The sequence below is a fragment of the Trachypithecus francoisi genome, unplaced genomic scaffold (assembly GCF_009764315.1).
Source record: "Trachypithecus francoisi isolate TF-2019V2 unplaced genomic scaffold, Tfra_2.0 Lachesis_group1, whole genome shotgun sequence".
NCBI lineage: Eukaryota > Metazoa > Chordata > Mammalia > Primates > Cercopithecidae > Trachypithecus > Trachypithecus francoisi.
In genome coordinates this window covers 42,401,216-42,414,249 of record NW_022681454.1, presented here as the reverse complement: position 1 = coordinate 42,414,249, position 13,034 = coordinate 42,401,216, and the positions used below count along the sequence as shown (strand labels likewise).

Here is a 13,034-nt window from a genome sequence, read left to right as displayed (position 1 = left end):
TTTTTGGGAACAGCCTCAACCATGCTCTTTTTTTATATCAAAAACTGTTAACATCTCCTGTTGCTTAGAGCTGACTGCGACATTACAAGTTTGTTACTGTGGCATGTAGAGGCATGCTGTCACCTGGCCCTAATTCATTCTGAATATACCCAATTCTGAATATACCTAATTCATTCTTCTTTCCCATGAAGAGGTGAATGTTTCCTTCTCTAGCTAATAATTTTTTTCCTGTCTTCCCTACACATGGAAGAGAGCCTGGAGAATCCAATGTCCTTTACATAGTTCCCTTTATACTCTAGGTATGAACCTTATTAAACAGATTTTGCTTCTTAACAGTGAATAGTCAAAAATGAATGAGAATGGCAATGTTACTTTCTCTTTCTTTTTCTTTTCTTTTCTTTTTTTTTTTTTTTTTCTTTTTTGAGACAGAGTCTTGTACTGTCACCTGAGCTGGAGTGCGATGGCGCGATGTCGGCTCACTGCAACCTCCATCTCCCTGGTTCACGCAGTTATCCTGGCTTAGCCTCCTGAGTAGCTGGAATTATAGGTGCACATCACCACACCCAGCTAATTTTTTTTTGGATTTTTAGTAGAGACCAGTATGTTGGCCAGACTGGTCTTGAACTCCAGACCTCATGATCTGCCCACCTCAGCTTCCCAAAGTGCTGGGATTACAGACATGAGCCGCTGCGCCCAGCCAAATGTGTCTTTCTTGTAACATTTCCATTTATTTAGTTCCACTACCTTTTTTTTTTTTTTTTTTAACTGTGAATATACTTTAGCCATTTTTGTTTACAATTGAAACTCTGGGAATTCAAAATTAACATCCTTGTCCGTGAGCTTCTTATAGACACCAGAAAACATTTCAGCCTTGCATTCCATGTTGTTCTCTTATGCTTTGTCCAAATGAACCTTTATGAAACTTTTTTTAATTTAATTAAACTGCCATCCAGTTTCACACAGATTCTCTTGCCCACAATTTCACTTGGGAAGATCAAGTCCTCAAAAATTATGTCATATACAGCTCCTGGGATGCTTTTGCTTATTTTTTGTGTGGCTTTTTCAAGTTGGCTTAGGCAGAATTCTCCTCTGAGCAATAAAGACAGCATGCTTCCCACTGAACTTTTTCTCCAGTTCACGTACTAGCCGGAGTTGGATTTTCTGGAAAGATTTCAGTTGAGGAACAGGAACAAAGATTATGATCGCTTTCAGGCCACCACCAACTTAGGCTCCTTGGCTGCTGTAATACTCAGCTTCCTGAGCTGAGCCTTGAGGTCCGAGTTTATCTCCAGCTCCAGAAGAGCCTGGAAGATGCCAGACTCTTCTAACTCATTTGGTTTCTTGCTGTTGGGCTTCACAGTCTTGGTGTTTGAACTGAACATGGCCTTCTCCTTGCTAAGCACCAGCTTAGGAAGAGCCTGCTACCATTTTTAAATCTGCTATGTGCTGAGTACAGTGCTAGGTTCAACATAACTAGAAGATATTTTCTGAAGAGAAAATGAACAGCAGTATTGTAGATAAACTAAGCTTTCTGGTGTGCATACCATAATAAATATCTATACTAGGCGGAGTTTCCTTTTTAGTGCCTTTCATAGGTCTATTTGCTAATTAGTGCACACGTGCACATATATTTATAATCAAATACCATCAATAGAAATGGTCCCTATTTAAACTACTTATCTGAATCATTGAAGCAGACGGCAGTACGTTTACCTATAACCACATAAATTGCACAAAAGAGAAGTTTTATATCTAAAATGCGTTGCAGAAAGGAAATCTTTTAAATTTGCTTTCCTTTTTTGTCCTATGGAAAGGCTATCTGTATTTTATTTCTGTAGACTCAGTCCCTATATTGTAAGGTCTCCTGAATGCCCACAACTGCACAATATATCAACAGATGTTGGTTTTGGAGGCTAGGAGAGCTCTCACTCATCAGTCATTTGAATAGCGCAATTTCTAACCAAAAGTGGTTGAATGTTTCATTATGTACCGTATTGCTAAGTATCATTTTTATCACTTGCCACGTAAGCTGCTGTTTTCATTCCAGTAACAAGTTGATGGTGAATTAACAATATTTTGTAGTTTTTGTATATCAGGTTTTTTTTTCTTTTGCCCTATCTTAATTTCTTCTCAATGTAAAATTTTATAAATGAACCTGCCAAATTTTACTTCTGAAGGATTCAAGTAAGATCTTCTAGTTTACGTTGTTCTCTCCTTTTGTAATTTCTTTAAATAGTCAACAAAATATGAGTCAGTAGGAAATAACACTGATATTCACAGGAGAAATCTTAGGAAGTTTGTTGCAAAGAAAAGCACAGCAGATCCCCTCACTAATGATTCTGACCTCTAAACAGGCACCTGGAACAGACCTCAAATTTAAAGTTTGAGGAAGTTAAAGAAATTTAGTAAATACTGGGCTTGGTCACTATATAAAACATTTCAGGAGAACTAGAAAATACTATATTCCTTCATATTCTTCCTAAAAAGTTTTCTAGATTTACCTTCTAAAGGCAACTTTATAGTAATTTTTAAGTTTCCAGTATAAGTCTTTGAGATCATATTGTATTAGTATAATTTTGTGTATATGTAAGAATTTTTTAGGTTATTAATCCCAAAACACAATCCAGTAGGATAAATTATTGTATTCTTTTTGGCTACCTATAAGCAATTCCTTAAATTATCCTTTATTATACATCTATCTATCTATCTATATATATATATACACATATAATCTTCATATTTCATTTAGAAAGGTGATTCATTTAGCTAATCCCATCAAAAGAGTGCAAAACAAGCTTCATATAAGATGGACCACCTATATATTTCTTAGCTTAAATGGTAAAAATTTCCAGTGCTCTGGTCTAATGTTCACAGGGCAGTGAGAGTTACTGCATAGCAAATAAGAAAAATAATGAATAACATGTGCAGAAACTACAGCCAAAATAATATCTGAAAAGCATATTACACTTAGTGCACGTCTAGGTTGTATCACAAAGGACCACCCTCTGTTTGTGGAGCCACAAGGAAGAGAAAGGGACATTTACAGTATACATTTGATACGTAGTCTTTTTCCATGGAGTGTCTTCTACCCAAGAAGAAAAAGCAACAGTGGAACGGAAGAGAACTGTGAATAATTTAAATCCTGGATGCAGACCCACAAATGGTTAAAAAAAAAACAATCTCAGGAAAGAAAACAGTGCCTTTATGATGTTTCAGAATTATACATTGAGTCACTATTGGCATTTGTTTAGGTTTTAGATATTCTCAGCCGTGGATATGTGATTTTTTGATAGACATAGGAAGAATTAACTTGTTGTGTGGTAAGGTAGTTCTAGACTCATATGGAAATTGTATGGATCTAGAAGCAAATGTACCAACATCAAGAAAGTAAATAAACTCTGAGTAGAGTAATCTTTTAAGAGGTGGAGACACAGCAGTCGAAAAAAATATATTCTGGAGAATTTTGAATGTGAAGTTAAAATTTATTATGTGCTATTTCTATTACCTGAAGTGAATTCTCCTCTCCTTTCCAGTGCCAAGTCAAACTCTAACTTATCAAGGGAGGCCTCTTAAAGCTCATGTTGATTTCTGAAATTATCAAAGAGGGGCAATCATATCAGAAAGCTTTATGGTACACTCATTTTTAATGTCTTATAATTTTGCTGTATTGTAACCCCCTTGTAGCAAGGAACAATTTTTTAAATGGATGCTGTAAAAATAGTGGATCTTTTTTGCTGACTTCAGCTTGACAAACCTGAATTCCTTTCAGCCACATTCCTTCCTTACAGCCTTCTGCCAGGTACTCACAGCACGCTATGCTCACACCCAGAGGCTCTTAGGTGTGTACATGCTCTTTGGCTTCCATGAATTGACTTGGTGCTTTGTAAGTGGGGCTTGTTCCCTAGTACGCTTATTCCTGTTGTACTTCTTGAAATAATCATTTAATTAAATATCTCATAACTCATCCAAATAATCAAGTAAAAGTTATTGCTGGTAAATCCAGGTATAATGCTCTGGAAAGACTTTTTGAGTTGCTAAAACATATTGCTGTCGAATTTTGGAGTAAACTAACTATAAACTGGGGTAAAAGGAAATAGTACATTCTGGTCTCCATTTTAGTGAAGCAAACCATCGACTATGCCTGAGTGAGATTTCTGCTACAAAAACATGCAGAGTTTCAAACAGCAGACCGCTATGCAAAGTAAGGTTCTTTGCCCTGCATCACAATTTGTACATTTATACTTTGAGTTAAATACTTTAAGAATGTGTATTTTATTTTTTATGTATCTCCACTTAAATCCAATATCTTTGTTTAGCAACCAGCTGATATTTCAGATTCATCAGAAAAGAAGGCTTTCATTATGTCTCTTGTTTTAATTTTTTATTTCCATAGGTTTTGGGGGAACAGGTAGTATTTGGTTACATGAATTAAGTTCTTCAGTGGTGATTTGGAGATTTTGTGCACCTATCACCCAAACAGTATACACTGTACCCAATTTGTTGTCCCCCTCCCACCATTTCCCCTGAGTCCCCAAAGTCCATTGTATCATTCTTATGCCTTTTCATCCTCACAGCTTAACTCCCACATATGAGTGAGAATATACAATGTTTATCCATTCCTGAGTTACTTCACTTACAATAATAGTCTTCAATTCCATCCAGGTTGCTGTGAATGCCATTCATTCATTCTGTTTATGGTTGAGTAGTATTCCATCTCATTCATATATGTGTGTATCTGTATATATATACACACACATATATATATTTACATCTGTTTACATATATGAATATATTTCATATATGAATATATATTTACATGTATATTTGCATATATTTACATATACATATGTGCCTATATACATATATATACACACATATCACCGTTTCTTTATCCACCTGTTGATTGATGGGCATTTGGGCTGGTTCCATATTTTTGCAATTGCAAATTGTGCTGCTATAAACATGCATGTCCCAGTATCTTTTTTGTGTAATGACTTCTTTTCCTCTGGGTAGATACCCCATAGTGGGATTGCTGGATCAAATGGTAGTTCTACTTTTAGTTCTTTAAGGAATCTCCACACTGTTTTCCATAGTGGTTGTACTAGTTTACATTCCCACCAGCAGTGTAGAAGTGTTCCTTGATCACTACATCCACACCAACATCTATTCTTTTTTGATTTTTTTTATTGTGGCCATTCTTGCAGGAGTAAGGTGGTATTGCATTGTGGTTTTGATTTGCATTTCTAAAGAGCTTCTGCACAGCAAAAAGACCAGTCAGCAGAGTAAACAGACAACTCAGAGTGGAAGAAAATCTTCACAATCTATATATCCAACAAAGAACAAATATCCAGAGTCTACAAGGAACTCAAACAAATTAGCAAGAGAAAAAACAATCCCATCAAAAAATGGGCTAAGGACATGAATAGACAATTCTCAAGATATGCAGATGGCCAACAAACATATGAAAAAATGCTTGACATCACTAATGGTCAGGGAAATCCATTATGTCTTCAATCTTATTCCAAGACGGTCATCCACTTTTGTTTTGTTTTGTTTTTTTTTGAGATGGAGTCCCGCTCTGTTGCCCAGACTGGAGTGCGGTAGCACCATCTCAGCTCACTGTAACCTCTGCCTCCCGGGTTCAAGCGATTCTCCTGCCTCAGCCTCCCAAGTAGCTGGGACTACAGGCGTGCGCCCCTATGCCCAGCTAATTTTTTGTATTTTTATTTGAGACTGGATTTTACTACGTTGCCCAGGCTGGTCTCGATCTCCTGACCTCGTGATCCGCCCACCTCAGCCTCCCAAAGTGCTGGAATTAAAGGTGTGAGCCACCAAGCCCAGCCAGCCATTCACTGTTAAAGCTTGGTAATGGAAGCAGATGCTCTGGCTAGTAGCAGCTGCAGTGTACTTTTGAAATGTCTCTCACTATATCGTTAATCTTTTTTCTTAAATGGGCATTGTTGCTAATGGCAGTCCTACTCTTTGTTTTTAACACCTAGTTTAACCATACAGAATTGAATGAAAATCCTCAGCCAATTTTAATTTGGGTGTTGAAAATTACAGTATCAAGCAGAGAAAGCAGTGTTTGATTGTGATCACCATGAAGAAAACTAAATTTAGTCCAACTCTTCTGATGCTTTTTGAAAATCACTAGTATCAGCTCACCTTGCAGAGATTTCTCCTTAATCACAGGTTTAGTTTATGGAAAAAGTACCACTGTTTCCTCGTTCCATTGAACCCTTGGTGTGACTTCATAATGTATTCATACTGTTAGACTATTAAAGGGAATTTGATAAAGCTTTCAAATACTTCTCTCTATTCGTGCCCATTTCCCATTCTAGATCGCTTATTGGTGAGCATTCCTTTTTGACATTTACTAAATGTCAACGATAGTCCATGTTTAAACATTGGCCTAGAGCCAGTGGACTTACCAGTGTATATTAACCTGGTAAGATAAATTAAATAAAATGTGAAAATGAAATGAAAATTGCTTTGAAGAAAAATGAAGCTAACAGTGAAATAGCCTGCTAATGGCTCAGTAGGCATTCATTTCCTTGCTGAGTTCACAGTTGTGTCATTTTGTACTATTGCCAGATTGTGAAAGGAAATCCAAAGAAAAAATTAAAAATAGTTTTTTCATATAGCAACCATTTATTGAGTATCTATTTTGGATCAGGCACTAAAAATACAAAGAAAAGATCAGTTAACTCTACAAGCAACTCACAGTCTAATGCAATGATTCTCAGACTTGAAATAAAAACCAGAGCTACTCTGGCTGAAGCAGTTCATAAGGGCAGTGGGGCTCCTGAGGGCACGTATCTGTGCAGAGTATCTACCACGAAAAATTTTTCCTATGGAATGATCAGGAAAATGGACAAAGATGTATCGATTGTCTCAAAGTAATGATCTTCATTTTTAAATAGAATAGTAAATGATTTTTCAGATGTTTTAGCAGATATTTATTATTAGACATCTATGCCACATAACCTTGATAAATAATGTAGCTCTGAGATTTTTTCTTGTATCAACATTATGTACATTAGTTATCTCTTACTGTCTAATTATTAGCTTAACAGTTTGTTAGACCAATTTGTTGTATAGTTTTCCTGTTTTTCTCTATAGTTTCCAGTACAGCGTATACAGTGTATTATGCTGATGCATTCTGTCTTTGAACCCTTCTGCCCTTGTCCTAATGTTTATTTCTTAAATGGCTTTAAAAAGTCTGTGAAAAGTAATTCCAAATCTAATACCAAATATGATTTTAATAGAGATACTGGTGTCTTCTGTTCCCAGTCCGCGTTTGTGTAAGAGGTTGCTTGATTTCTACTTGACTGTTAGTGGCTTTGGAAGAAAATGAAGCCCATGAACCATATCAGATATTTGGCATTTACCATGGTGTCTGAGAATTAAATTAAGTAGAGTTTTAAGCATATAGTCCATTATGTAAGATCAGATTGCAGAAGCTCAAAACTTTTTCTTTCCAGCTACTGTATAGGATTTAGTCAGTGTTTGACAGCATTTATGACATTGTTTTTAATTTGCAAGTGAAGAATTAGAAATTCTAATGTTTGTTAGGAAGTAAAGGCATTTCTGAACTCAAATGTTATTTCTTTAACATATTAATGCAAGCATTCTGGCAGGCTAATGTTTAACAAAGCATTCTCTCTTCTAGCTGTCACCTAGGGGTTTGCCTCTGAGATTTGTTTTTATTTATTTGTTTTAATTTTTCTTAATACGGTAACCAGGTTAACAGATGAGTAAACATTTGCAAACCTAAAACTTTATCATAAGGTTTCTTCAGAGAACTATTCATTTAGGTCTTTTGCATCCTTTATCCTTCAACACAGTGGCATTTCAAAATTCCTTTTTTCAGAAAACAGTAATTGATAATATGTTTCAATTTAAGGGTTTCTCCTCTTCAAAAATCTGAAGTTGTTGAGATGGTTAAGAAACAAGTCAAAGTCATAACGCTTGCAATTGGTGATGGAGCAAATGACGTCAGCATGATACAGACAGCACACGTTGGTGTTGGTATCAGTGGCAATGAAGGCCTGCAGGCAGCTAATTCCTCTGATTACTCCATAGCTCAGGTAAAGCGTCATTTCTGCAAAACACATCATTCCTCTCAGTCAACTGATGCTTTGAAAAGGAAAACACTAATTTTTTCCCACTCTCGTTTTAGTTCAAATATTTGAAGAATTTACTGATGATTCATGGTGCCTGGAACTATAACAGAGTCTCCAAGTGCATCTTATACTGCTTCTACAAGAATATAGTGCTCTATATTATCGAGGTAATAGCAGGTTAAATTTTAAATCCTTGTCATTTGCATACATATTTAAAGAAATTTCCTCTTTGAAGACATTTTCTCATTGTTCTCACACTGCTGATAAAGACATACCCAAGACTGAGCAATTTACAAAAGGAAGAGGTTGAATGGACTTACAGTTCCACATAGCTGGGGAAGCCTCACAATCATGACTGAAGGCAAGGAGGAGCAAGTCGCGTCTTACATGGATGGCAGGAGGCAAAGAGACAGAGCTTGTGCAGGGGAACTCCTCTTTATAAAACCATCAGATCTCGTGAGACTTATTCACTGTCACTAGAACATCATAGGAAAGACTTGCCCCCATGATTCAATTACCTCCCACTGGGTCCCTCCCACAACACATGGGAATTCCAGATGAGATTTGAGCCAAACCATACCATTCTGCCCCTGGCCCCTCCCAAATCTCATGTCCTCACATTTCCAAACCAATCATTCCTTCCCAACAATACCCTAAAGTCTCAACTCATTTCAGCACTAGTTTAGAAGTCCACAGTCCGAAGTCTCATCCGAAACGATGCAAGTCCCTTCTGCCTATGAGCCTGCAAAATCCAAAGCAAGTTAGTTAGTTCCTAGATACAATGGGTGTACAGGCAATGGGTAAATACAGCCACTCCAAGTGAGAGAAATTGGTCAAAATAAAGGGGCCAAAGGCCCCAGGCAAGTCCGAAATCCAGCAGGGCAGTAAAACCTTAAAGCTCCAAAATGATCTCCTTTGACTCTATGTCTCACATCCAGATCAAGCCAATGCAAGAGGTGGGTTTCCGTGGTCTTGAGCCGCTCCGCCCTGTGGCTTTACAGGATACAGCCTCCCTCCCAGCTGCCTTCACAGGCTGGTGTCAGGTGCACAATGCAGTCAGTGGATCTACCATTCTGGGGTCTGGAGGACAATGGACCTCTTAGCTCCACTAGGTGGTGCCCCAGTGGGAACTCCGTGTGGGGGCTCTGACCCCACATTTTCCTTCTCCACTGCCCTAACAGTAGTTCTCCATAAGAGCCCGGTCCCTGCAGCAAACTTAAGTCTGGGCATCCAGGCATTTCCATACATCTTCAGAAATCTAGGCAGAGGTTCCCAAACCCCAATTCTTGAATTCTGTGCACTCACAGGCTGAACACCACCTGGAAGCTGCCAAGGCTTGGGGCTTGCACCCTGTGAAGCACTGCCTGAGCTCTGTGTTGGCCCCTTTCAGCCATGTCTGGAGTGACTGGGATGCAGAGCACCAAGTCTCTTGGCTGCACACAGCACAAGTACCCTGGGCCTGGCCCAGAAAACCACTTTTTCCTCCTAGGCCTCTGGGCCTGTGATGGAAGGTGCTGCCATGAAAACTGCCATGAAAACCCTGGAGACATTTTCCCCATTGTCTTGAGGATTAACATTTGGCTCCTCGTTATTTATGCAAATTTCTGCAGCCAGCTTCCATTTCTCCTCAGAAAATGAGATTTTTCTTTTCCATTGCATTGTCAGGCTGCAAATTTTTTTTAACGTTTATGCTCTGCTTCCCTTTCAAAACTGAATGCCTTTAACAGCACCCAAGTCACCTCTTGAATGCTTTGCTGCTTAGAAACTTCTTCCACCAGATACTCTAAATCGTCTCTCTCAAGTTCAAAGTTCCACAGATCTCTAGGGAAGGGGCAAAATGCTGCCATTCTCTTTGCTAAAACATAACGAGTTGCCTTTGCTCCAGTTCCCAACAAGTTCCTCATCTCCATCTGAAACCACCTCAGCCTGGATTTTATTGTCCATAGCATTATCAGCATTTTGGTCAAAGCCATTCAACAAGTCTCTAGGGAGTTCCAAACTTGGGCACATTTTCTTGTCTTTTTCTAAGCCCTCCAAACTGTTCCAACCTCTCCCTGTTACCCATTTCCAAACTCACCTCCATGTTTTTGGGTATCTTTTCAGCAGCACCCCACTCTACTGCTACCAATTTATTGTATTAGTCTATTCTCACGCTGCTGATGAAGACATACCCAAGACTGGGCAATTTACAAAAGAAAGAGGTTTAATGGACTTACAGTTCCACATCGCTGGGAAGGCCTCACAATCATGACAGAAAGCAAGGAGGAGCAAGTCACATCTTACATGGGTGGCAGCAGGCAAAGCAAGAGAACTTGTGCAGGGGAACTCCCGTTTTTAAAACCATCAGATCTTGTGAGACTTATTCGCTATCACAAGAACAGCATTGGAAAGACTTGCCCCCATGATTCAATTACCTCCCACTGGTCCCTCCCACAGCACATGGGAATTCAAGATGAGATTTGGCTGGGGACACAGCCAAACCGTATCACTTGCCGACAGAAATACAATGCAATCGACATTAGCAAAAAGCAAAAAAAAAAAATTAATGCCAGAATATTTTATCTAGCTCAATGTATTCAAAAGATTATCATTGTCACCTGTAATCACTGTAAAAAAAAAAAAAATCTGGAGTATATTTTACATTTATACCACATCTCAATTTGGACTAATCACATCTAAGTGTTCAAGAGCATGTGTGGCTAGTGGCTACCATGCTGGGCAGCACGGCAATGGTAGATAAATAAGTGAACTGAATGATTAATCAAGGCATAATAAATATGTTATTTGCCTTTTTTTTAAAGGTGGCCTTTTTATTGTCAGAAGCTATATTTATAATAATTATAGGTGTTACCAGTTTCATGTTCCTGTTGGAGCTCTGCAGATCATGACAATGGCCTTCCCATTGTTAAGAAACCTCCATCTCCCACTCCTGTCAAGGACCCACCACGCCCTCATAAATCTGCCGAGGGTTCCCTTACAAATAGATGTTTATTCCTGCCACTTTACCATTTTATCTGTTGACTGTTTCTACACATCTGTCAAAAAAGATACAGGCAGGCCGGGTGCGGTGGCTCACACCTGTAATCCCAACACTTTGGGAGGCCGAGGCGGGTGGATCACAAGGTCAAGAGTTCAAGACCAGCCTGGCCAACATGGCGAAACCCCGTCCCTACTAAAAATACAAAAAATTAACCAGATGTGGTGGCAGTCGCCTGTAATCCCAGGTACTCAGGAGGCTGAGGCAGGAGACGTGTTTGAACCTGGGAGGCAGAGGTTGCAGTGAGCCAAGACCACACCACCGCACTCCAACCTGGACAACAGAGCAAGACTCTGTCTCAAAAAAAAAAAAAAATCCAGCCATCTACTGTATGGAAATCATATTCTATCCTTTACTCTGAGAAGTAACAGTATAAACAAAGTCAGTATGTTGACACTTTGGTTGGGGGTTGGTGTATATTTGCTTCACCTGTTCTTTGTGCCTCTGTCAGAATGCTTATCTCCTTGTTAAATGTTGACTGAGCATAGTTCTTATGAGTCAGGCTAGTAAAATTGAAACTTAGTTTTGAAATGTACAGTCAGTTTTGTGTAATGGTCACTAAAAAGGTTACAACCTATTAGATAAAATAACTTAATACGTGGAAATATAAACAAGGTACTTAAATGAACTTACTTGTTCATTACTGCTAGATTTGGTCTGGAATAGTCTGTATTTTGAAGCAAAATGCACTTCTAAAATAGTTTATGAGATCCAAAAAAAATTCTTTGTTGTTTATATAAATGTGTAGTTCTTTTCTGAAGTTAATTATTTTTCTATTCTCAATCCCTTCTATATATCTAGCTTTTCTATTTATATGTTCTTCTCATTCCAGAACACTGACATTCAAACACATATCAATTTATACAGTTTATTTACATAGATTTATCAAGATACCAGGAATTTAAAGCCACTGCCAGCAATAAATCTGCTTATAAAAAGATAATTTTATAAAATAAGAATGCTCAACTTGTCGCTTTTTAAATCTAAATTGACAACAATGAAGTAGACAAAAATTTATGTACTAATGAGAAAATAAAAACATTAAACTCAAATGAAAACAATCTTCATGCCCTGTTTCACACCCAGAATTATGTGGTTTGTGGTTGATTAACCCTAAACTTCACTTGCCTTTGATTTTAAAACCTCTTCATGAGATATTTGACACTGATCAAATTCTTTACACATTGAAAAGGAAGTGAGTTCTAAACTTTACTTGAAATCTCATTTTTATTTTTCTCAACAGTTTGTGGAAATGTGTTTTGAATATAATTCAACTGTCTTGGAAATGACCTTTTAAATCAATTCCCAGATACCCAACTTTTGCCAGCTAAAACAAGTTCTGCAGATGTTAATGGCTCATGTCAATACTGTGAATGAATAGACAGAAAACACATCATTGAATGTCTCTAGTGAGGACAACTGCCAGTCTCGAATCTCTCCTTTCAGTTTTTTGTGCTGATCAGGCGTGGGAGCAGAGGACTCATTGACTATTTGTAAGCTGCTGTTTAATATGCAGAAATGCTCCATCGGGAAAATGAATGTGAAGCTTTAGCTGCCACGCCTCTACTGGGAGGTGGAATTTAGAAAATAATGCCAGGAGAACCAGGTCTAAAATTTCTTTGCTAATAAAGGAATAGTCTTGAACACTATGCGTTTTATGGATTTAAAACTACAAACACTGCTTTTCTCATTGCTATATTGCTTAGGAATGTCACTATCTAGATGTTCCATTGCTGTAAATTAAGCCAGACGAATACAGATTTGTCAGATGGTTGTATAAAGCTCTTTCTTACAGGAGCTGCCCAGGGGCAGCTCTAGATGTTTGTTTAAATTATTGGCTCTTTTTAAAGAGAGATTTTTTTATTTCTCTG

The 13,034-nt window shown here is 38.0% G+C and overlaps 1 protein-coding gene and 1 pseudogene across 4 annotated transcripts in view; one reads left to right on the top strand and one right to left on the bottom strand.

The window, feature by feature from the left end:
- ATP8A1 (ATPase phospholipid transporting 8A1) overlaps window positions 1-13,034 on the top strand; it is a 269,168-nt gene that overhangs the window by 205,721 nt on the left and 50,413 nt on the right. For all 4 annotated transcript variants that reach the window (XM_033214110.1, XM_033214111.1, XM_033214109.1 and 1 more), the window contains 2 exons: window positions 7,907-8,090; window positions 8,183-8,293. In XM_033214110.1, coding sequence (XP_033070001.1) covers window positions 7,907-8,090; window positions 8,183-8,293 — 295 coding nt within the window. The remainder of the gene's footprint in view (window positions 1-7,906; window positions 8,091-8,182; window positions 8,294-13,034) is intronic.
- Window positions 746-1,382, bottom strand: LOC117085327 (annotated as a pseudogene).